The sequence below is a fragment of the Manis javanica genome, chromosome 3, assembly GCF_040802235.1.
Source record: "Manis javanica isolate MJ-LG chromosome 3, MJ_LKY, whole genome shotgun sequence".
Classification (NCBI taxonomy): domain Eukaryota; kingdom Metazoa; phylum Chordata; class Mammalia; order Pholidota; family Manidae; genus Manis; species Manis javanica.
Window position 1 is genome coordinate 77,878,228 of NC_133158.1, and position 25,336 is coordinate 77,903,563.

The following is a 25,336-nucleotide window of genomic DNA, read 5'->3' on the forward strand; positions in this document are numbered from 1 at the left end:
ATAGTAAATATTTTAAACTTCTCAGGCCAGATGGTCTCTGCTGCAAGCTACACATCTCTGCCACTATGGAAGTAGGTACAGACAATATGTTGAAAACACCTGAGCATTAAGTTTCAATAAAACTTAACTTACAGACATTGAAATATGAATTTCATAAAATTTTCATGTCACAAAATGTTCTTTTGATTTTTCAACCATTTAAAAAATATAAAATCCATTAATTTTTGGACAGTGGGCTGGATTTCACTCACAGGCTGTAGTTTACAGACCCCTTTCATAGGCTGTTGACTGGCAAGTACTTTAAATATTGAGTTACACTTAATTTAAAAGAAGAAAAAAGACCTGGTATTAAAGTTAACACCTTCAAGTACTCTATGTCATTCAGTAATTTAATCAAGTGTCACATTAAATAGATGAAGGGGAGAAAGCTGATATCTGTAATAGTTCATTTACAAACACAGCTGCTCTCTGAATTTCTTAGAAGCAGCATAATATGAAAGGATAGTCAATAAATACCCTTTGTGAAAACTGCTTGTCATTTTTTGCCTTTGGATTAAAATTTATCTGAAATTCACTTTCTCTTGGAACACTGATGAGCATAACATAGAACTTATGAAGCAGATTCATAGGCTAAATATACAGTAATATTTCTTCATTTTAGAGATATAGTAATATTTAATATAGTAATATTCCTTCATTGAAATATCTTATATTTGAAAAGAGGTTGGAGCCAGTGTGCATTTACCATTCTGAAAATTCTAGGGCCCTTAAGAGTGATGCTAACTCTATCTTTGCTCTATAAATGGGATAACAAAGCCTACATTACAGCACATCTGTTTACAATATGGGTAACTGAATATTTCAAGCCCACTAGCGACACCTGCTCAGTAAAAAAGATTCCTTTTAAAATATCATTGCCGATTGACAATGTACCTGGTCACCCAAGAGCTCTGATGGAGATGTGCAGTAAGGTTAGTATTATCTTCATGCCTGTAACACAACATCTATTCATGGACCAAGGAGTAATTTCAACTGTCAAGCTTTATTATTTAAGAAATATATTTTGTAAGGCTGTAACTGCCATAGATAGTGATTCCTTTGATGGATCTGAGTAAACTGAAAACCTTCTGGAAAGGATTCAGATGCCATTAAGAACATCTGTGATTCATGGGAAGCAGTACAAATACCAACATTCAAAGAGTTTGAAAGAAGTTGATTCCAACCCTCATGGATGACCTTGATGGGTTCAAGACTTCGCTGGAAGAAGTAATTGCAAATATGGTGGGAATAACAAGAGAACTGGAGTTAGAAGTAGAGTCTGAAGATGTGACTGAGTGGCTGCAATCTCATGTTACATCTTGAATGGATTGAGTTACTTCTTATGGATGAGCAAACAAAGTTTTTTGACATGATCTACTCTTGGTTAAGATGCTGTGAAGATTGTTGAAATGACAAAAGATTTAGAATATTACATAAACTTAGTTGATAAAGCAGTGGCAGGGTTTGAGGGGTTTAACTGCAGTTTGGAAAGAAGTTCTGTGGGTAAAATGCTGTCAAACAGCATCACGTGTTACAGATAAATTATTCATGAAAGTGTCCATAGATGGGCAAACTTCAGAGTTGACTTGTTTTCAGAAATTGCCACAGCCAACCCAGCCTTCAGCAGCCACCACCCTAATCAGTCAGTAGTCATCAATAAGGCAAGATTGTCTACTAGCAAAAAGATGATGACTCACTGAAAACTCAGGTGATAGCATTTCTTAGCAAAAAATGTTTTAAAATTAGGTATATACATTTTTTAGACATGTAGCTATTGTACACATAATAGACTACAGTATAGTGTAAGAGTAACTTTTAAAAATATGCACTGGGAAACCAAAAAGTTCATTTGACTAGCTTTATTGTGATACTTTATTGTGATGTACTGCAACCAAATTCACAATATCTCTAAGATATGCCTGTCTTTAATATATGTAGCTTCTCTTTTTTCTCTCTCTCTCCATGAACATTTATATGCACATGATATTTTGTATTTGCTTTGTACATCTTTCAAGATGCACACATTATTTTAAGTTAGTAGGACTCATTTGAAACAAATAGTACATATGCCTGGTATACACACTTCAAAGTATAGTTCCAGGCTATGTAAATATACACCTTCTTCCTAACAGAAAGGATGTGTGAGTTTCTCTGAAATGTTTATCTTAGTTGACCTTAATAAGATGTGAACCATCATTTTCTATTTAAAATCTGCACATGTCAAACAGCCAATTAGGGCATTTAAGATGAGAGAATAAGAAGTGGTTAATTTCATTTCTACATGATTGATATTTCTGGAAATAGCTGTCAGAAGAGAAATTTCCTCTATATCGCAGCTGTTTCAGTTTAGTTTAGAAGATGAACAATGATGATACAGTGGTGTTGGTTAACTCAGAGTTGCTGAATGCGAAAAAGCCAGCACAGCTTTCTTCAATCAGATAATATTTTGTCTACCAGCGTGCATTCTGCAGCTTATGTACTTCCTTGGCTTCTTGGCTTTCTGTTATTTCTGTCCCTTGTCCTGAGATGTCTTTGTACTCTATTTTCTATGCCAGAACTCAAGTCTGTTTTGGGTCACAGTGAAGTCCTCAGCCTGAGAATAGATGGTTTCCTGATACCTCAAACATTTTCTTGAGGACAAAATCATAGTGTTAAATTGCAGCATTTCTCTGAGGCAACCTATCTTCTTTAATGAATTTATCCTCATTAGACAAGGTAAATTATAATAGAAGTGTTATTTTTAGATGTCCAAGGAAATCATTGTGAGACAAATTATGTTTTGCCAATAAAGAATAAGGACAGTAGTCTAACTGCCTGATCTGCGCAGATTTCTTGATCCTCTCCCTGTAATGTTTAAAAGTCATGCAAGGCACGTACTTCATCCCGCATGGCTTGTGAAGAGCATGCAGAGTTGGCTGTGAAGCAATATCCCTAAAATGATTACTCAGAGGACATGAGATGTATGAGATGTCCTTTTGGGCAAAAAAGTACTCTCTCATATTCAGAGGCAAAAAATCCTCAAGATTAAATAAGTTAGGAGTATCACATACTGTCATTTAAGTGGCACAGGATACTTCTTTTGTCTGTCTGCATTAGTGAATAAAACTGATCAGCTGTTTTTTCATTATTTTTAAAGTGTTTATTGAACTGTGAACCAGGCATTGTACTAGATGCTTGGGACACATATGATAATGGTGAGATCTTACCAGTAGGTGTCCCTCTTACTATTTTATTCCACGTTGGGGCTATCACTTGGTTATTTTAGCATATTTAATGAATTTATTTCTTTACAAAAGAAGACCAGACCCATGAGTTACCATATTCTGACATGAAATACTAAGGGATTGAGGGAAGTTCTAGATAATAAGTAGATGTTTTACCGCTTAATAGAACATTATTAAAGGTGTCAAAATGCCCACTTTAAAGCTCTCTAAACCACCCCAGCTGGGACTGGCAGCTTACCAGATCTGGGAGAAAGACCTTATGAAATTACTCAGAGTGAAACAGGAGCCTACCTGCTTATATGGCAGGTGAAGGATGTCCAGGGTGTGATGTGTAGCAAGCAGGCCCAGGACAGGTTCAGAACTGCCAGTGTTCTCAGGAAGGAGAGGACTATTAGGACCATTTCATGCTTACCAAATCACAAAATACAGGGCATTGTTCAGGATGCCAGTTGATGTACCTAAAGCAAGAAATATATCTGCCAAGAAATATATCACCAATTATGGAATTGGCTGACTCATGCCAGTATATCAAGCCACACCAACCTGTTGAGCCGTCTCCAGTCCAGGGATCTGTTTTACAAGTGAGACACAATCCACTTTAGTGGTCAGAAGCTTTCCACCAAATAGTAACATAGATGACTTGATTAATTCCCCTTTTGTAATTTCCATTTTCATTATATTAATAATTTTCATTAGATAGTGTGAATATCTTGGTTAGGTTGCAGGGTTTTTTTTTTTTAATATTCAGACAAGTATAGATTTCTATCATTGAGTAGGTACTGGGTACCCCCTAGTGCCAGGAACCAAGCTGAACACTGGGGATAGAAAGAAACTCAGAGTGAAAGGCAGTCACTATAAACAGAATCATTTTACAAAACAACAAAGGCTGTAATCAAGGAATATATAATAATATGTAAGTAAGTTCAGAGGAGAAAGCACTTTATTTGTATGCTTTGATTTGGGAGTCCTTTTGCTTCCAAGTAGGAAGGTAGCAGGCTGCTTCCATCACAGGCCTATCTTGAGTAGCTGGTATTTAGCAGGATAGTGCTCTGCTTACCTCTGGAGGGACCTTGGTGTGACGTGCTGGGCTGCGTCTCTGATGGATGTGTCTCTGACTGGAAGCCAGAGTGATGACTAGAGCAAAGCTGTCTTCCTAATGACTTTTTTTCTGATAATAGTTTAATTAAAGCAACTGAGAGTATAGCATAGTAGTTCAGAATGCAGGTGCTGGGGTCAGGCAGATCTGGGTTTGAATCTTGACTTTACCACTTAGATGCTGTAAAATTTTAGTCACGTCTTTTAACTTCTTTAAAGCCCAGTTTCTTCAACAATAGTCTGAACATAATAAAACCTCCACAGGGTTGTTATGAAAATTAAATGAGATAAAGCATGTGAAGTACCTGGTCACTTTGTAAGCACTTAGAAAATGTTATCTTTAGATTGTTAGAGAAATCTGAGTTAGAGTCTAGAAGGAATATTCCTATTGGTTTAGAAATTTTGTATTCAGATGTTATTTCTCCAAAATGACTATTTAAGAAAATATGACACACCAACTCCTACTTAACATATTTTCACTGTCTTTTACTCCAAGAAATCTCTTTGGTCATGGAAAGGTAGATAGTGACAAAGCTTAATTCCCAGGTCAAATTATTTGTTAGCTCTTGTCAAGGTTTGATTGAGCTCATAATTGAAGGAGCTGGCAGAAAATGAAAGCTAGTTTCTACAGCACTTGAAAAACAGAAATTTATATACTTAATTTGGACAAGAATTACTAAGTTAAATACAGAATTGGCTGATGCCCTATAGGATTATAAAACTTTGGAGTTATCATTCTTAGAGGCCAGGAAAAACAATCACATTTTTGTAGTTTTTTACAATTTAGTATTAAACTTTATAGGACTGTAAATTGTCTGGGCTACCAAGCAAAAGCATATCTCCTGAGAAACTTAGATAACTGTCATATTAGAAAACATTCTAGCATTATATTTTTTAAAAATCACAAATCAAAAAATTTGCTTCATTTCCAAGTATTTCCTATCTTCCTTTCACAATAAATAACTATGTTTTAGTTAATAGAATTAAGCTTCCTCGTTGCTTCACTCCCCACTGTGGAGTACATAATTCATCCAACAACAGTAATAAAGAGAGATGAGAATATTGTTCATTATTGGATAGAGTTAGAAGATTTTTTTTTTTTAATCAAAGAGAAGAAATGCTAATAGCGAAAAAAGGAAGCAGGCTGATAGTGGAGAGGAACAGTTGGCTTTGAAGGAGGAAAGAAGGGTTGAGAATATAGAGAAAGAAGAAAAGGGTGTTCTTCAGGGTTGTGTCTGTGGCCTTAGAGCTGTTCTATGTTCTTAGAGCTAAAACCTGTGCTCTGGGAAGGAGGAGGGGATGGCAAAATTGTTCGCAGGCTTCAGAGAATGGTGATGGAACAGGCGTTTTGGGACTCCCCCTTCTAGGTATCATATTTGTTCTCCATGGGTTCAAAGGTTCTTTCTTTGTGCCTCCTTATCAGGGCCTAATCTGTTCTCTCTTTTATCCATAGTGGCATAGATGTTCACTATGCAGTTACCTTCAATGGTGAGGCCATCAGCAATACTACCTGGGACCTAATTAGCCTTCACTCCAACAAGGTGGAAAACCATGGTCTTGTGGAATTGCATGATAAGCCCACTGCTGTTTATACAATTAGTAACTTCAGAGATTATATGGCTGAAACACTACACCAGAATTTTTTGCTGGGAAACTCCTCTTTGAACCCCGATCCTGACTCCCTTCAGCTTATCAATGGTGAGTTTGATATCCATCATGACGTCCTGTATAGTTTCTTTTTTTTTCCAATATGCTTTGGTGAAAACTGATTTTCCTAAGCGTATGTAGTATGTAGTTCTGAGCAATCTCTAGACTGCACGAGACAGGGCATGTCCTGCTATGAATGGAGTTTTAGCTATGCAGCTATTCTGAATAGATTAATCAGGGGCTTTCTGGAATATTTGCAGACAGAAGGCCACAAAGAGTGGGGAAAGTGGAAAACAGCATGACATTTAGAAATAGCTTAGAAAAATGGGAGCAAAGTATAAGAAAAAGGAAAGCAGTACCTGTAAGTATGAATTAAAACAGGTTATAGTGCTGCCCAGGCAACTAAGACATTAACTTTCCAGAGGCAAGTCAGCAGGTAAAGGCTTACAGCCAGAGAACAGAAGAGAAAGAGCAGGTCAGGGAAGTTGAGGGAAGCTCTTGGTCAAAGAAGAACTAATACTGGGTGCCCAGAGGATCCAATACCAAGTTTGAATTCAGAAAGGTGTAGAGATCCAGTAATGATCTGCAGTCAGCAGGTAGATCTGGGATCATCAAGGAGTATTACTCTGTATTTAGAGGTTAAAGAGTGGCCTACTCGACCTTGGACTGAAGTTTGCTCGGTGTGAACTCATCAGGGACATGGCCTCCTGTTAGTTCCCTGGCTGCTTTATGTTGGATTCTCCATGGTTTCTTTACTCATTGGTAGGTTAGCCTTTCTCCAGTGAAGGATACTTTACTTAAGTGGCTACATGGAAGAAATACCAGCTGCTGAAGAGGAATATTCATGAATGAGAGGCGTTACTATCAGTGATACATTTTTAGAGTCTCTTCAACTCCCACAAATTCTTCAGGGAAAAGAGCCCGTATCCTTTCAGGCAGCTAACACCTAGGCTTGTGTGTGTGTGAATGTGAATAAACAGACAAGGGAGAAAGAAAAGAGAAAGATATAACAAAACGTTATTATGTATAATAAATTCCTTACTTTCTAAATAAGATGTTTTTTGAGGGGTTCAACTAAAACTTTAAATTGCTTTTCAATCATTTTGATTGCTGGACTGATGTTTTCTTAATGTGACACTGTGCTGAGACAGAGCCACAAAGTGTCCTGGACTTATAGGTTACGTAAAGTGGAGAAACTCTGTCTTCGGATGTTAGGGTATTAGTTCTAAAACACTAGGGTACCTTTGTATTTTGGAGCAATGTGAGTACCCTAGGCTCACTTCTTTATATGCTCCTTTTTTGTTGTTGAATCTTCTTGGAATACCTGAGCCAAGTAAAATAGGCCTATTATCTGAAATTGCTGAAGTCCTTTTGGCAAGGCTAATGTAGACTAGTGGGGGGCTACCTATGAGGACATCATATAAGCAGAAGGTTCCAGGAATCTGGACATTGGCATCAAAGAGAGAAAAAATATAGTTTGGTGGTCATGACCTGAGGAAGATGGGAACCTAAATTGAGCAGAATGTGCAAATACCAAGGTTAGTAGCTAGGGCAATGGAGGAATGGCATGAAGATTAAGGTATGCAATAGGCAAAATGAGGTAGTTTAGGAAACTAAATCTACAAAAAGAACCTTAAAGTCTTACTTTTATGTGGAACCGGGAGGTGGAGCTACCTCCTAAAAAATGTCCTAAAAAAGAGGTCAACAACACTTAGAATTTCCAAGCATGTTCAACAAAAGCATTAGGATATACAGTATAAACTAATTTAGGTGCTGTGAACTTTCATTAGACGTATGAAAATGAATTTTCTCCCTTAAATACATTTCCATTGTCATGCCAACCTCAGAGTTCTGAATGGATGCAGCATTCTAGGTAACTTGATCATCATCTTGAAAGATATGTTCATCCTTGATCTTGTGTATCTTGTTTTCTTCCATAGAAGAAAAGATAACTCTATACACAGTCAAAAAGGAGTTTTTGGAAAATATTTAAACCAAATAGGGTTTTTGGCTTCTGATTCATCCCTCTGTCAGGCTAGTAGGAACAGGTGAATACAGAGAAATTCTGCTTCTGTTTTTGGCACCTACACCACATGACCCTTCTTTTTAGCTTTTGTTGATTCCCTCTCTCGTCCAGGCAAAGTAATTTTTTCTTTGTCTTTATTCCTATATGTTATATATATATATATATATATATATATGCTTCTCACATCATTTTATAATTTGTATTTATCTCTCTGACATAGGGAATACTTCCATAGGAGAAACCTGGCTTTATTATAAGTGTTTATAGCCTCAACTTCAGCTAAGTCTGTAGTGACTAGCAAGGATGCAGTAAATCTTTGTTGAATTAACTTACATAATCTAATCTTTTAACACTGTTGTCGTTAAATACAGCTACAGAGATAAGTTATCTGATGTCCAGCCCATTTTTCAAATGTATTTTCTGCTAACAAGGGGATCTCTTTGCATAATTTTCTCCATTCTTAGCATCAAACAAATGAGTTGGAATTTCAATTCAATCTTCTTATTGAAATGAAAAAAAAATCACTTAAAAATGCTTCATAGGAACTTGAAAAAAGTTAACAATGCTTGAGAATGGAAAAGAAATAATATGAGTGTAATAATGAGAAGAATATTTTATATTACAGCCTTATAATTCAGATTGTGCCAGTATAAGTTATATATATGTATATGAATAAAGTAGCAAACATTTTCTAAGCACATTTCCCCTATATGTTCTGCCAAGCTCTGAACTATAAGGAGGTAGAACTTGGTTTTTAGTTCTCTGAATCTCAAATGCAGCAGTCTCTCAACTAAAAATGTTCTTTCATATCATGCTTTCTTCAGTGAGAGGAGTTTTACTCCGCCAAACTGAAGATCTGCTTTGGATCTCCCAAAGTTCCAGTGGTCAGGCAACCCCGCCATCTGTTCTGGTAAGTGTATTTCTATGTTTAATGCTTAGAACCGGGCCCTTAAGCTTCTCTTCTTTGTACCCTAAGCTGCTTACTTTGGCATCATGAGTTTCCTGAGCTGTTCTTATTTCAGATATTCTCTTACCTCATTCCTGGAACATTATTCATAGTTGTCAGCTCATGGGTCCAAATATTGGTTTAGAGAATTGAAGTATTCCACAGTGGTTAAATGAAGTCCACACATTTTTCAGTGCTAAACTTCACACATAGTGTATACTTGCTTATGGTTCCAACAAACTTGTTTGGTGATAAACTGTAAATGCCTACCGAGTTCTCTAAAACTTATCCAGAAATAGTTTTTATATCCAAACTATAAATTGATGTGTATAGGTAGGTAGATTTTTGTTCCACAGAGTGTACTGAAGAAAAAATTTAGACTCCAAAGCTTATAGAACAGTGTTTATAAATAGAGAGAAGGAAGAGTGAAAAATATCAGCTACCTGACAAATCAGGCCTCCTTTTAACCTGGGCTGGGAAAACACTCCCGTGTGCACAGGAACATCATGGAATGAACTTAGCTTTTTGTTCTTATTATCCTACTACTCTGGATACTCCTCTGCCCTCTCCAAACCTCAACTTGCCACTTCACCTATAGAGAGACATCCAGCAGAGGAGAAAGTGGTTTTTCTCAAGTGCAGTTAAAACAACACACATACAAGGACAGCTACAACCACAGCTGCAGTATCACTAGGGACCTGCCTGTTTACAAGTACACAAATCTTTTATTATCACATAAACACAGTTGGGGGTCTCCCTTCTACATTTCTCATTCTTTCTAACCTCTTTTCTGTCTCACATAAACTTTTTGAAATACTTGTTTCTTGGCTTTATCCAGCAATGAACATTTAGAAAGCCTATCCCAAATTCTTTTAACCATTCATATATGCATCCATTTCTTCTACTCAGTTATAGGGCAACTCAGTTTTGAAATGTGGTGTTATTGGAAATAGTCTTTTCACTGAGTTTCCATATTGAGGAAGAAAGGGTAGAGGGGGAGTGACATCAGAGATGACATTCATTGGGCGTTTATTCATTCATTCAAATATGTTTACTTTGTTCTTTTCATTGCCAAGTGCTGGAGAAAATAAGATGAATAAGGGTGTGGTCTTGCCTACAAGAACTTTCCAGTCTGGCAGTAATAGACAGACTTCTACACAAATAAGGTGATGCTATCAGAGAGGTCTACTCAGGATGCAGTGTCAGGGAGTGGTGACTCACCACAGACAGGGCACCACCAGTCTCCATTCCTTCTAATCACAGTCAGCTAGGACTTCTCTAACCACAGATCTGTGATGATATGTTAGAATGATGTTGTAATAAAAGAACTTCTATATAAGCCAGAGGTTACAAAGTGGAGACCAGAGGGCTAGATCCAGCTATAAGCATGTGCTTTAGGGCCAAATTAAAAAAAAAAAAAAAAATAAGCCAGTATTTAAAAATTTGAGGATTTTTGCATCAAAATGCAAATTTCCAACTTGGTTTTAAACTGGATGACCTGATGTCATTAAGTCCACATTCCACTATTGCAAACGTGGCTAGAGTTTGGCTAAAAGAGGCTGCTCCTTTAATGATGGCAAGCACTGACTAAGGGGCCCACTTGTTCGTTTCTGTTGCCTTTTCTGTGGTTCATTTGCGTTTAAGCCAACCCTTAGTTTTTCAAATAATGGTAACTGTAGGGCATTAATTAACAATTTGAGGAGACATTGGAATATTAATGGGTGACAAGCATGAAAAAGCAGAATGATTAATTAGAAGTGTCCGGTTATTGTTTCTTTTTCCTCCTCTCTCCCTCCCTCTCCCTTTCTGTCCCCTTCCCTCTCCTCCCTTCCCTCCTCCTCCACCTTCTCCCATTTCTTCTTCTTTTTCTCTTCCTTTTTGACAAACTGTTAACGAGATTTTGTTCTTTTGTAGAAGTGAGACTTTTTTTCCAGACTTGATTTTTAGAAATTATTTTAGAGGTAAGGATGTTGGGATATGGAATTTGACACCTTTTGGCATCTCAACTTGGAAAATCACTTTTTGCACAGTATGCTTTCTGTAGAACTAGTAAGTTTTTCAGCTGGCATTAACAAATGTGAAACTGCTGTAAATCTGGGGGGTAAAATATATTCCCAGCTGGGGACAAATTACCTTTGAAGCCAAAATCAGGCAAAGGCAGAACTAAAGTGGGAGAAATCTGTTTATTGCTTACAAGCAGTTGTTCACTTCTGCTTGCCTGCGTCTCTCACGACCCAGGTGCAAAAAAGGAACCTGACCCAACCTCCCCAGTCCAAATAGGCCCTCCTCACTCCCCGGTGTAATCACCCTCTGATATGGAGATGGACTACTTCTCTCCACCCCTTGGAAACACCTATTGATATGGAGATACACTAAGGCCAGATGAGAGATTCTGGAAATACAGCAGTTTTACCCATACTTGCCAATATAATATTAAACTTGTTAATATACTACATTGAATTAAAAGAAGAAATTACAAGTTGAATTTGTTGCTATGAGAACATCTACTCATATAAAAATAAATGAAGTGCTATTCCTGGCATGTATGTATACACCTTTCAAAATGTATGAGAAAGCTTCATTGCCATGTCATTTTTTTGGAGGGTACTTATTTGGAATAGGTGGTCTTTCTTATTAAAAAGTAAAATTGTTCACTTTTACTTTTTATGTTGCCTACTTGTGACTTGACTTTATTGAAAGATGTTATGTATTGTTCACTTTTATTTTTTATAAAATAAATAAGCATTTATATGTTTGTTTATTGAAATCATATATATTGCTTGAGTACTTGTTTTTCATTGAGGATTGAGTTGCTTTCCTAATGTTATAGGCTCTGTCTGATAATACTCAGTGTCTTAAGCTTGAGTTAAAGAGTCAAAGCCATCTCACTTGAGTTTTAAAAAATACACACTTAAGAGTTTGCAAGGATGTAAACATGCCTGACTCAGCTGGGAGAATGGGTGGCTTTAACACATCTGGAAGTGGTTTTAGATAATTAAGAGAAACAAAAGTGAATTCCCTTATATGGTATGATTGTCGTCTTCGTAACTACTTTTGTGAGGAATAGAACTTGGTATTGAGCAAATGGGCTTTTTACTTTTCCCTGAATGCATATATGGTTTTAGATACTAGGAAAAGAAATAGGAAAGGAAGAAACTTTTCTATCTACACAAGTAACCTCTATATTCAACATAGCATGTATTTCAATATTTGAAAATGGTCTCCTGGTTTTCCCCTCTGTATTCACCTGAGTCTTGTAGACCTGTGGACATATGCTAACCCAAATGAGAATGGACTGCCATTCTTTTTTTTTTTCTTTCCAGGTTCATTGTGATATAATTGACATGTAATGTTGTATAAATTTAAGAGGTACAAAGTGATGATTTGATACACTTACAATTGAGAAATGATTACCATGGTTATGTTAGTCAGCATTTCTATAACTTCACATAATTATTATTTTTTGGCGCTGTAAATGTTTTAAGACAAACTCTTAGTAATTTTCAAGTATATAATGTATTGTTAACTACAGTCACCATGTTTTACATTATATTCCCAGAACTTATTCATCTTATAACTGGAAGTTTGTACCCTTTGATTGACATGTCTCTTTTTTCCCTACCCCAAGTCCCTGGAAACCACCATTGTCACCTGTTCTGTGAGTTTGGCTTTTTTAGGTTCCATATATAAGTGATATCATGCAGTATTTGTCTATGGTTTCTCAGTATAATGCCCTTACAGTCTATTCTTGTCAAAAATGGCAGGATTTCCTTTTTCCTCATAGCTGAAAATACATACACACATGCATGCACACGCACACACACACACACACACACACACACACACACACACATTACATCATCTTCATTCATCAACCTAGGTTGTTCCCATATTTTGGCTATTGTGAATAATGTTGCAATGAACATGATATTCCAGTTATCTCAATATACTGATTTCATTTCCTTATATCTGTACCTAATAAGTAGGATTGCTGGATCATATGGAAGTTCTATTTTTAATTTTTTGAGGAACCTCTGTACTGTTTTCCATAATGGCTGTAACAATTCACATTCCCACCAGCATGCACAAGGGGTCCCTTTTCCCTGTATCCTTGTCAACACTATCCCTTATGTTTTGATAATAGCCACTATAACAGTGTGAGGTGATACCTTCTTGTAGTTTTGATTTGTGTTTTCCTGTGATTAGTGATGTTGAGCATCTTATCATGTATCTGTTGGCCATTTCTATGTCTTCTTTGGAAAAATATCTGTATAGATTCTCTGCCCATTTTTTAATTGGATTGTTTATTTCTTTTTGCTATTGAATTGTATGGGTTCCCAATATATTTGGTATATTAACTCCTTAGCACATATATATTTTCTCCCATTCTGTAGATTGTCTTTTCATTTTGTTAACTGTTTCTTTTGCCATGCAGAAACATTTTAGTTTGATATAGTCCCACTTAATTTTTGCTTTCGTTACCTTTTCTTTTGGTGTCATATCCAAAAAAAAATCATTGCTAAGACTAATGTCAAGAAGCTTTCCCCTATGTTTTCTTCTTTCAGTTTTATGGATTAAGGAATTATGTCTAAGTCTTTAACCCCTTTCAAATGAATTTTTGTGAGTGGTGTAAGATAAGGCTCTAGTTTCTTTCTTTTGCATGTGACTGTCCAGTTTTCCCAACATCATGTATTGAAGAGACTGTCATTTTCCTGTTGAGAGTTCTTGGCTCCCTTGCCAAATATTTGTTAACCACACAGGCCAAGGTTTATTTCTGGGATCTTGATTCTATTCCATTATTCTATGTGTCTGTTTTTATGCTAGTACCATTCTGTTTGGATTGCTGTAGCTTCACAGTACAGTTTGAAGTAGGGTGTGTGATACCTCCACCTTTGTTCTTTCTCAAGATTCTCTTGGCTGTTTGGGGTCTTTTGAGTTTCCATATAAATTGTAGAATTATTTACTTTAACTCTGTGAAAAAATGCTTTCCTAATTTTAATAGGGATTGCATCGAATCTATAGATTACTTTGGATAGTATGGATATTGTAACAATATTAATTCTTTCAATCCATGAGCACAGAATATCTTTCCAATTATTTGTCTTTGCTTCACTTTCTTGCATCAATGTCTTCTCATTTTCATTGTACAGGTCTTTTGCCTTCTTGGTTAAATTTCTTAGGTAATTTAGTCTTTTTGATGGGATTGTAAATGGGGTTTCACAAATTCTGATAGTTCATTATTGTGTAGAAATGTCAGATATTTTTTTCATTTAGTAATTGGTCAAATTAAATAAATGAATGTTGATTTTGTATCCTGAAACTTTGTAATTCATTTATTAGCTCTAATAGTTTCTTGGTGGATTCTTTAGGGTTTCCTATGTATAGTATCATGTTATCTGAAATTTCTTCTTCCTTTCCAATTTCAATACCTTTTCTTTCTTTAATTTTTTTTCCTAATTACTGTGGCTAGGATTTCCTATACTGTGTTGAATAATGGTGGAGAGAGTGGGCATCCTTGTCTTGTTCCTGATCTTAGAGGAAAAGCTTTCACCTCTTCACCATTGAATATGATATTAGCTATGGTTTTGCCATACATGGCCTTTACATGTTAAGGTGTGTTCCCTCATACTCACTTTGTTGAGTTTTTATCATAAACAGATGTTAAATTTTGTCAATGCCTTACCTAACTCTAGTGAGATGATCATATGAGTCTTTCATTTTGTTAATTCAGTTGATCACATTCATTGATTTGTGGAAATTTTGCCCTGGAATAAATCCCACTTTGTCATGGTATATTATCCATTTAATGCATTGTTATATTTGGCTTTCTAATATGTTGTTGAAGATTTCATCTATGTTCATCAGCAACATTGGTTTGTAATTTTCTTTCTTTTGTGGTGTCCTTGTCTGGTTTTGGTATCAGAGTAATGCTGGCCTTGCAAAATGAGTTTGGAAGAGTTCCCTCCTCTTCAATTTTTTGGTAGGATTCGAGATTAGTAGATATCAAATCTTTGAATATTTGGTAGAATTTACCAGTGAAACCATCTGGATATGGAATTTGGGAGAGGTTTGTTGTTTGTTGGAAGATTTTAAATTACTCATTCAAGGTCCTGACTAGCAACTGATCTATTCAGATTTTCTATTCATGATTAAATTTAGGAATATCGTGTGTTTCTAGTAATTTATCCATTTCTGCTAGCTTGTTCAATTTGTTGGTGTATGATCATAGTAGTGTTTTATGATCTTCTATATTTCTGTGGTATCAGTGATAACTTATCTTCTTTCATTTTTTATTTTATTTGAGTCCTCTCTCTTTTTTTCTTGGTGAGTCCAGCTAAAGATTACTCCATTTTGTTTATCTTTTCAAAGAGCTAGCCTCTTAGTTTCACTGATGTTTTCTATTTTCTTTTTAGTCTCTATTTTATTTATTTCTGCTCTGATCTTTATTATTTTCTTCCTTCTGCTAATGTTGGGCTTTGTTCTTTTTCTAGTTCCTTTAGACAAAGTCAGGTTATTTGAAATTTTTCTTCTTTCCTGAGTTAAGCTTGTATTGCTATGAACTTCCATCTTAGAATCACTTTTGCTGCATCTCATAGATTTTTGAATGTCATATTTCTGTTGTCACATTTCTAGGTATTTTTGATTTATCCTTTGATTTCTTCAGTGACCCATTGGTTGTCAGTAGCATGTTGTTTAATATCCAAATTTTTGTGTTCTTCTAAGTTGTAGTCTTGTAATTGATATCTAATTTCATACCATGTGGTTAGAAAGATGCTTTATATGATTTCAGTCTTCTTGAATTTATAGAGAGTTGTTTTGTGGCCTCACATGATCTGTCTTAGAGAATATTCCACATGCATGTGAGAATATGTATTCTGATGCTTTTAGATGGAATGTTCTTTATATATATAAAATCTTTCTAGCTTATTCTCTTAAGTAAGGTAAGTGTTTCCTTATTGGTTTTCTGCCTGGGGGATCTACCCACTGATATAAGTGGGGTATAAAGTTCCCCTGCTATTATTGTATTGCTGTCATTTTCTACATTTAGGTCTGTTAAAATTCACTTTATATATTTTGGTACCTCTATTTTGGGTCCATATATAGGCATAGATGTTACATCTTCTTTCTTTACTCAATCCTTTATCATTAATACCCTTCTTTGTCTTTTATTGCAGTCTTTGTTTTAAAGTATTTTTTGTCTGATATTACTATAACTTCATTTGCTTTCTTTTCATTTCCATTTGCATGGTAAATATCTTTCTCCATCTCTTCACTTATAGTCTTTGTGTCCTAGCTTCTGAAGTGAGTCTCTTCTATGTAGTATATAGATTAGTTGTGTTTCTTTTTCATCCATTCAGCCACTCTGTCTTTTGATTGAAAAATTTAGTTCATTTACATTTAAAGTAAGCATTAATAGGTGTATACTTATTGCCATTTTGTTAAGGGTTTTCTGGCTGTTTTTGTAATTACTTGGTGCTCTTATCTTCTCCTATTTCTCTATTCCTTTGTGGTTTGACAACTTTTTTTAATGTCAGGTTTAGATTTATTTTAGTTTTCTTTTGTGTACTTTCAATAAGTTTCATTTTGTTCCTGACCCCACATTTTATATTATTAATGTTCTATTATACATCTTTTCATTTTATGTATCCCTTTACAAATTATTGTAATTTTAGTTAATTTTTCTTTTTTCTTTTGACCTTCCTATGTGATTAATCCACTACCTTTACTATGCATTTACTTGCACTGTGAGGTTTTTACTTTTGTATGTTTTCTTGTCATTAGAGCGATTTCTTTTCAGCTTAAAGAAATCACTTTAACATTTCTTGTATATTTAGTCTAGTAGTGCTGAACTCCTTTAGCTTTTATTTATCTGGCAAATTTACATTCTTCAGGATAACTTTGCTGGATAAAATATTCTTAGTTGGAAGTTTTTTTCTTTCAGTATTTTTATTATGTCATGTCAGTTCCTTCTGGCCAGCAAAGGGCCTGCTGGAAAATCTGCACATAGCCTTATGGGATTTCCTTTGTATGCAACAAGTTACTTTTCTTTTGCTTCTTTTAAGATTTTTCTTTCTTTTCAATTTTTGGCATTTTAATTGTGTATCTTCATTTGGATCTCTTTGGATTGATCTTGTTTGGAACTCTCTGGGCTTCCTGGAACTGGATGTCAGCTTCCTTCCCCAGATTAGGGACATTTTCAACCATTATTTCTTCAAATAAGTTTTCTGCCCCATTTTCTCTCTTTTCTTCTTGGGGCCCCAATAATGTGGATGTTATATCCCTTGATCCTTTCCTGCAGGTCCCTTCAGGTATCATCATCTTTAAAAATTCTGGGTTATTTGCTGCTCTATTTGGCTGAATTGCATTGCTTTGTCTTCCAGCTGGCTAACCTATTATTTTGCTTGATCCAGTCTGCTGTTGAACTTTGCATTTTTCAGTTCAGTTATTGTATTCTTCAGTTCTTTGACTTCTGTTTGGTACTTTCTTATATTTTCTATTGCTTTGTTGATGTTCTCACCTGTATTCATCCATTCTTGTCCCTAGTTTGGTAAGCATCTTTATGACCATTGTGTTGAACTTCTTATCAGGTGGATAACTTATCTGTTTCATTAAGGTCTTTTTCTGAGATTTTGTCTTGTTCTTTTCATTGGACCTTATTCCTCTGTCTCTTTGTTTTGCCTGATTCTCTGTGTTTGTTTCTGTGTATTAGGTAAAACAGCTTGAAGTTGTGGCTTTGTGTAGGAGTTGACTCAGGGGCCCTGAAGCACAGTATCCCTAGCCACCAGGGCCAGACACTCCAGGGGCATCCCCTGTGTGGGACACACCCACCCCCGACTGCGGTGTTGCTGCAGTGTGGTGGGGCAGGCAGGATGCATCCACCTGTACAATGCATCATGTTGGAGGGAGATTGCCAGAATGGTGTCCACCAGTGCCAGCATTTGCAAGGCAGAATGCAATCATAAAAATGGCACTAGCCAGTGCTTCCATCCTCAGATTTCCAACAAGTTCCTTCCTTTTTGGTAGTCACTTGAGGATGAGTAAGTGTGTTTCCTTCATATATAGTTTAGGCACTTTCAAACTGCTTCTTTTGTGCTGGGTCCAGGATATGTGAATCTGCATGCAAGCTCTTTAGGAGTGGTTCTTCATTCCCTGTAGTTCTGTGGTTCTCTTTGTTGAAATCCCTGTTGGTTTTGGAGGCTCGTTTCTCTAGTGCAGTATATAAGGGTTGGAGTGTCTGACACAGACCACAAACCTCTCACTCTTCAGATAAGTGTTCTGTGTTTTGGGGATTCTTCCCAGTTGTGGGTCACTGTGCCTGGTTTGGGGTTTTTGGTGAGAGTATGTCTCTACCTGTCCTACCTATCCTAATGTGGCCTTTATCCTTTGTTGTGGAGGCACTGCTCATCTAGTTTTCAGGAATTTTTTTAGAGGAAATTATTCCATGTTAACTGCAGATTTGATATGTCTGTGGGAGGAGGTAAGCTTAGAATCTTCCTACCATTACCTTAAACCCAACCATACAGATTTCTTAAAGGGTCTTGTTGATGAGAAATATGCCAATTCAGCAACTAAAAAACTATTTTAGGAATCTAGGCTAGAATAGTACAACCAGAACACAGTCAGGCTGTATCATCTCCTGGGGAGCTTTTTAATAGTACCATGTCTAGGGCCCACCCTTAGACCAAATTAAATTAGGATGTCTGGGGTGTGGAGCCTGGACACTGATGTTTTTAACAAGTTTCCATGGGATATTAATATTCTTTAGGATGGAGAATAATTATTCTTTTCTCTTTTTTCCTTTTTTCAATTTTCATCCAAGAAATATTTTATAAATTCTTTCTGTGCATATGCCACTTCTTGTTTTTTTGTTATTCAGAACCCAGATACATTGAAATATATAAATTCCCATCAAATACCATGATCATTTTATTTATTAGCATGAGCACTAAACTTTTTTTTTACATAGACTGATCTTCAGAGGATTAAATAATTAGCATGTTAAAGATTTTGATTCTGTCTACTTTTCTATTCCTAAAGCTAAATTTTAAGGTAAGGTTAAGAGTACATTAGGAAAATGTCACTAGAAAGAAAATGTAAGTGTGATACCATTTCACAGATGTTGTTATTCCTTCATTTTAATGTAGGGCCATACCAAAACAAAAGCCTTAATTAATTAAATACCTTTCAGAATGACTAATAAAATTGCTGATTGTTCTTTCCTGCTGTGGGCAATGTGCTTAGGTCTTTGACAACAAATTACAGATACAAGTAACTTATATGTATTTAAAGTATTTAAGCTAATAAAACAGAAGTAGAGGAACCATCTCAAGCAAAAGAAAGAATATTTTTCCCACACATTCACTTTGTTTGGGATCTTTTAAATGTATCATCTCATTTATCCCCATTTTAAAGATGAGATCCAGGAAGTATATGTTTTTCTCTAGATTTTTTCAACTAGAAAGTGGTTAAATTGAGATTTGGATATAGATCTTTTTAATTCTGGAAGCCCTGTCTCCTACCCACACCCAATATTAATCAGCTCCTTGTCCATACAAAATCTGTGAATGTAGATAGATAGGTGGTATCTGAAATAGGTAGGCAGTGTTAAAATCATTTTTATGTGTTTTTTTTTTTAATCTATGATATGATTTAGCCTTTTTTTTTCCTCCTAGGAAAATACCCTTCAAGCTGAATGGCCCTCAGCAGATGAATCCACCACCAGCAGTATTCCACCACGTGATTTCAGCCCTGGTCCTCTCCCAACCACTGGCAGGGAGCTCTGGTCAGAAAGCCCTTTGGGAGATTTAGGGTCTCTATCCGAGTCAGCCTTTTCCTTGAAGGAGAGCCGCAGTGCTTCCCCGGAGGCTTTAGACGTTAGTGGCTTGACACTTCATTCTGTCACCCCAGCGGTGCTTCACACGGGCTCACCGGTGGCTTCTGAAGAAAGGGCTTCTGGGTCTCACTTATTAGAAGATGGTAAGGGATTCTAATAACGTTCCCTACATCTTTATTATTTCAAGGGTGTTGAAGGGAGGAAGAAACTAAGGTTAATAGAAAAGCATGATAGCATCTATTAGGGGGAATATCCTGGGAAAGTTGTGTGAAGGAGGAAACAGTAAGATTTGATTGGTTACAATAAAGAGTCCAAACTGGTAAATAATAAGAAATGAATTTGGTGGGCTAGGGCAGGGATCAATTAATAGATATTTTGATGTTCTTACTAAAGAATATATAATCTGATTTAATTACTATTAAAGAACTACTTCAGTTACTTGAACATTGAAGTGGCCAGTGAAGAACATCAAAGAAGATTATTCCAATATATTTTAAAAGGATTAATTGGGGGCCCAGTATAGAGATTTTTAGCTTACATTTTACTTGGACAGGGGAGAACCTGAACTAGGGCAGCTATAGCAGGGATTAAGAAATGAAAATCAAGTAGATGATTTAGATGTTTGGGAGGAAGGGAAAAATCAGTGTGACTCATGGGTGGCATATACATGTGAAAGAGAAGATGAATAAAAATATAAATAATGAGTCTAGGATTTTGAGCATTAGGTGAAACTGAAGGGTAATGGGCAATAAATATAATAAGGAAATAGGAATTTCAAAGACAAAAAGAATTTCCTAAGGAATTCTCTCCCTAAGTGTCTACTAGATTTAGTCTTTGTTGTTAATATAGCTACCAGCAGTTCATTATTTTTTATAGAGGAAGAAAATCAAGTGTTTGAAATTATTTTAATAGCTGAGGGAAGAAGATATATTCATGAGTGATCAAAGTAAAAGTCAATAGCTGTTCCTTCTACCTTAATGAGAAAAAAACAAGTAGATAGCTTTATTAAGAGAACTAGGAATGTATTTTTGGCAACTCTGTTAATTAATTAATGGAAAATTTGATTTTTAGGATTAACCAAAGTAGAAGGGTCAGAAGATTTTCTTTCTATTGATCCATTGCCTTCAAGTCCATTCATTCATCCTATGCCAAAAGAAACAGTACCACCCATGGAAGACTTTGGGATGTCTTTGCCATCCTCACCATATCTGGCCTCCTCTATTGCATTAGATCTTCTTGCTGAAGAAATAACTACATCTTTTGGCTTGGACTCTTTGGCCTCCAAAGTCAAAGACCAATTAGAAGTGAGCACTGTGATGTCAGACACATCCATAGATAAAGAGTTCCTATTTGAGAGTGGTTTAGGTTCTGGGTCTGGTCAAAACGTGGATCTAACTGCTTGGCCTCTGAGTGACACTTCATTAGAGAAGAGTACAGAGCCACTGTCCAAGTCATGGCTTGAAGATCAGGATTCACTTTTGCCAACTGAGGGTGTAGGTAGGAAACTATTTACAGATGACAAAATAGATTCCACATATCAAAATATTGAGTATATAAAATATGTGCATCTTGATAGAGCCACAAACTTTGCAGAAGAAGAGCCCCTTGGTGGGCCTACTGTGCCCATCTTCACAGAGAGCACAACTCAATATGCATCACCAGTTCTCTCCAAGCATGCATCAGAGGTCCCTGACAAAGCACCTCTTCTACTGACATCTATAGCAAACTCTGCTTCTACTGATAAACCAGATCAAGAAGAACCCTTTCTAAAGGGGGATACTGAACAAACTACAGAGTCATCCAAACATGAATTGTTTGGCAGCAAGGTTTCAGTAGTGAAGCCAGATACACAACCTTTGTGGACCATATCGCCAGAATCCAATGTAGTTTGGGCAAGAACTTCGTCCCTAGAGAAGTTGTCTGGAGACACCCTGACAAGCACGCCACAGAGCACTGACAAGCTCTGGTGGAAATCTCCCATGGCTCAATCCACCAAATTGCCTCCAACCACAAGCTCCACCCTGCTGAAGGATGAAGTAATTATGGGCGTACAGGATATTTCATTAGAGCTGGACCAGACCGGCACAGATTACTATCAGCCTGAGCTAGTCCCAGAGGAGAATGGCAAGGTTGGTAGTTATGTGGAGCTGCCTGCAAGAGCTCACTCTACAGAGAGGGCTGTTGTGGCTTGGCCAGCAGAAGGAGGGGACTCGCGTCATGCCCAGACTGCAGGTGCCTTGCTGGTTTTCTTCAGCCTCCGGGTGACTAACATGATGTTTTCAGAAGATCTGTTTAATAAGAACTCTTTGGAGTATAAAGCCCTGGAACAAAGATTCTTAGAATTGGTAAGCACGACAAGTGAAACATGAGCATTAGTGAATAATTAATCATATATGAACCAACCCTCTTTCCCCCAAGCACATAAGATCAGAGTGAAGGAAGATGGTCTGCTCTGGACAGTCACTTCCTATCATCTGCAAATAGTTTCATGGCCTAGGGTTGGTAGGAAAACAATAAGACAGGTGGATACAAGAAATGGAAAACACAAATGTGGCTGGAAGGTGACATGACAACTTAGATACTGAAGATTGTCTCCCATGAATTATGGGACTAAAAAAGTTGAATATTTCTTTTCAGATTTTATTATGAGGCCAATGTGTTGAAGGTACCTATGATGCCTTCTCCATTTTGATCTTTTAGTGAAACAGAATAAAGTCTCCGGGTATCTAAAACTGTGAGTTCCATGGGGTTCCTAAATACCACTGTGAAAAATCTCATGACTCTCAAATAATTCACAATTTGTACTTTTATTGATGAATAGTTTAAATAATGTAAATAGGATACAGTTTGGAAAAGTGGGGGAAGGGTCATCCTTGTTTGTATTTGTTTTTTGGGGTTTTTTTGGGTATGCATTGAACGAAGTACAGAACCTTGTCAATAAGTTGACTTATTTTCATGTATTGTAGCTGGTTCCCTATCTCCAGTCAAATCTCACAGGGTTCCAGAATTTAGAAATCCTGAACTTCAGAAATGGCAGTATTGTGGTGAACAGCCGAATGAAGTTTGCCGAGTCTGTCCCTCTTAATGTCAACAGTGCTGTATACATGATCCTGGAAGACTTTTGCACCACTGCCTACCAAACCATGAACTTGGCTATTGATAAATACTCTCTTGATGTGGAATCAGGTAATGAATGATACTGAATACTGTAATGGTTTCTTAGTAGAGTTCAGTGACTATTCCTGTGTATTTCCTTCTACACTGAGTCAAGATAAATTCAATACTTGTAGGAAAAAGAGTACTTGGCAAAGTTTCCACATCTTGATAATTATTAAATGATCTCTTCAGAGGACATTAATTTTTTTAAGGGGTTGTCCACACACATTATCTTTACTTGTTCACCTCCCATTCCCTTCTCTACCTACTCTGTCTAGCTCTCTCTTTTACTTATCCACAGGATCTGTTCTTGTCTATGTTGCCCAGCCCAGTAGATTTGGACTTTTTTCCCTTCTGTATTATTTTCCTAAGCTGTTTCACCCATTTCCATTATTGTAGGTCTTACATAAATGTTAATTACATATTTTAATAGCAGATCAGACTTAACTTCTGAGCTCCAGAATTGATGCAGAACTATGCATTTGGTTATCGCAACTTGGATGTATTCTATGTATTTCAAACTTAAGATATCTAAGAATGACCTCTTGTTTTCTATATCTCCTGACCTTCCAGCTCAATCTACTCCTCTCAGATTCACCATCTTGATAAGTGGAAGTTATATCCAACTCAGCTGTTGAAGCCAGAAACCTGGAAAGTTATTCTGGTACCTCAGTTTCCATTGCCCCCAACTTTCAGTCACTCACTAAACTTATATTGATTCTGAATTCTAAGTATATCTCAAATCTGTGTGCTTCTCTTTATCTCCACTGCCACTACTCTAGGCCAAGCCGTCATCGTCTCTCATTTGGACCACTTGCCCCACCACCTCTCTTGTTTCACTCCCCAAGCCATTCTCCAGACAGCAGGCAGGGTGTTCTTTCTAAAATGTCAGATTATTTCACTTTTCTTCTTAAAATACTTCAATGACCCCTTGGTTCACTAGCAACAAGGCCTGGGGCCTATCTTCTTCCCCAGTATCATCTAATGAAACTAACTTCTTTGCTCACAGTGTTCTAGTCAAACTATCTTGATTTTAGCTCCTCAGATTGAAAACTTGTGTTGCCATAAAGCCTTTGCACACACCGTCCCCTTTACTTGAAACTCTTTTTCCCCCCTTGGCTGACTTCTTCTCACCGTTTGATGCCTCAGTTCAAATGTCTCTTCTTCAGGACTTGGACTTAATTCGCCATAGTCTAGGGTCTTTCCTATTAGTCTTTCTGGTAACATCATGTTCTTTTCCTCTGTGGAGTTTATAACTATTGTAATAATGCCAATTTATGCACTTAGTTGCTTAATGGCTTTTTTCTGCAGTTGAGCTATCCACAAGGACTGAGACTATGCATGTTTTATTAACCACTTTCTAGCCAAAACCTAGCACAGTGTCTTGCACATAGAAGGTACTCAAAAATACTGTGAATGAATGAAATGAAACATTGTTTTTATTTAGAAGGCTTGGATGCAGAGAATACTATTGAATACTCAAACTTTGTTCTCTTTTTCCTCACACATACCAGAGGACAGTAGTTTTGAGTTGGAATAAGGTGGCATGTCTGGGTTTACATTTCTCCAGTACCTTTTACTCCAACTGGTTTGGGAGTCAGCTCTGTTCTTTGCTGGGAAAGCAGCAAACAGTTTTTCCCTTGAAATCCTCAAAGGATTTTCAATTATTCATTGAAAGTGAGGAAAATGATTGAACTAATCCCCCAATATCCAAATCTCTTGCTACCTGAGTTCTCAAAGGTTGTTTGCACATTTTCTGCTAGTGGAAGGAGCAATTAATTATAATTTGGAAGGCCTAGTTTCTTGCTTCTGCTCTGCCGTTTAACATTTGTGTGACCCTAGATGAACCATTTTATCGCTGAGCCTTAGTCCCTCATATTAAATGGGAATAGTATTAATATCTGGTCTCTGTATTTCATGGAGCTAACTGTAAGGATTAAACAAATAACATATAAGCCATTTGGACTAGCCACATAAATGCAAGCAGTTATGATTTATAAAACTTTGCAAAAGTCAATCCACTTCTTTTTAAAGAGAAGTACAGTAAATAAATTGCATTTACTTCAAATTTGTATGTAACTCATATACATGTCACCTGCATGGCAAGTCATCCAGGTTTATAGGGTCATCTTTTCCTTTAATATTCAAATGAACTGGCATTAGCCTCTCCCATGTGCAATGTAAGACCTGAATCCATGGCCCTGCCTCTCCCAAAATCTCTAGGAGTTATCAGAGAACTTAAATATCTCTTAATCAACTCTAGCTGGGAGTTACTTTTGTTGAATTTCCAGTCTTACATTTGTCTTGACCCTTGTGGTTATTCTTCATGTTAACCCAACACAGATCAGTCCCATTTTTTTACTTTGCCA

At 36.6% G+C, this 25,336-nt stretch overlaps 1 protein-coding gene across 1 annotated transcript in view; it reads left to right on the top strand.

Moving 5' to 3' along the window:
- IMPG2 (interphotoreceptor matrix proteoglycan 2) overlaps positions 1-25,336 on the top strand; it is a 100,118-nt gene that overhangs the window by 62,890 nt on the left and 11,892 nt on the right. Inside the window, exons 10-14 of the mRNA XM_036998670.2 lie at positions 5,812-6,056; positions 8,856-8,941; positions 19,651-19,954; positions 20,883-22,156; positions 22,778-22,997. Coding sequence (XP_036854565.2) covers positions 5,812-6,056; positions 8,856-8,941; positions 19,651-19,954; positions 20,883-22,156; positions 22,778-22,997 — 2,129 coding nt within the window. The remainder of the gene's footprint in view (positions 1-5,811; positions 6,057-8,855; positions 8,942-19,650; positions 19,955-20,882; positions 22,157-22,777; positions 22,998-25,336) is intronic.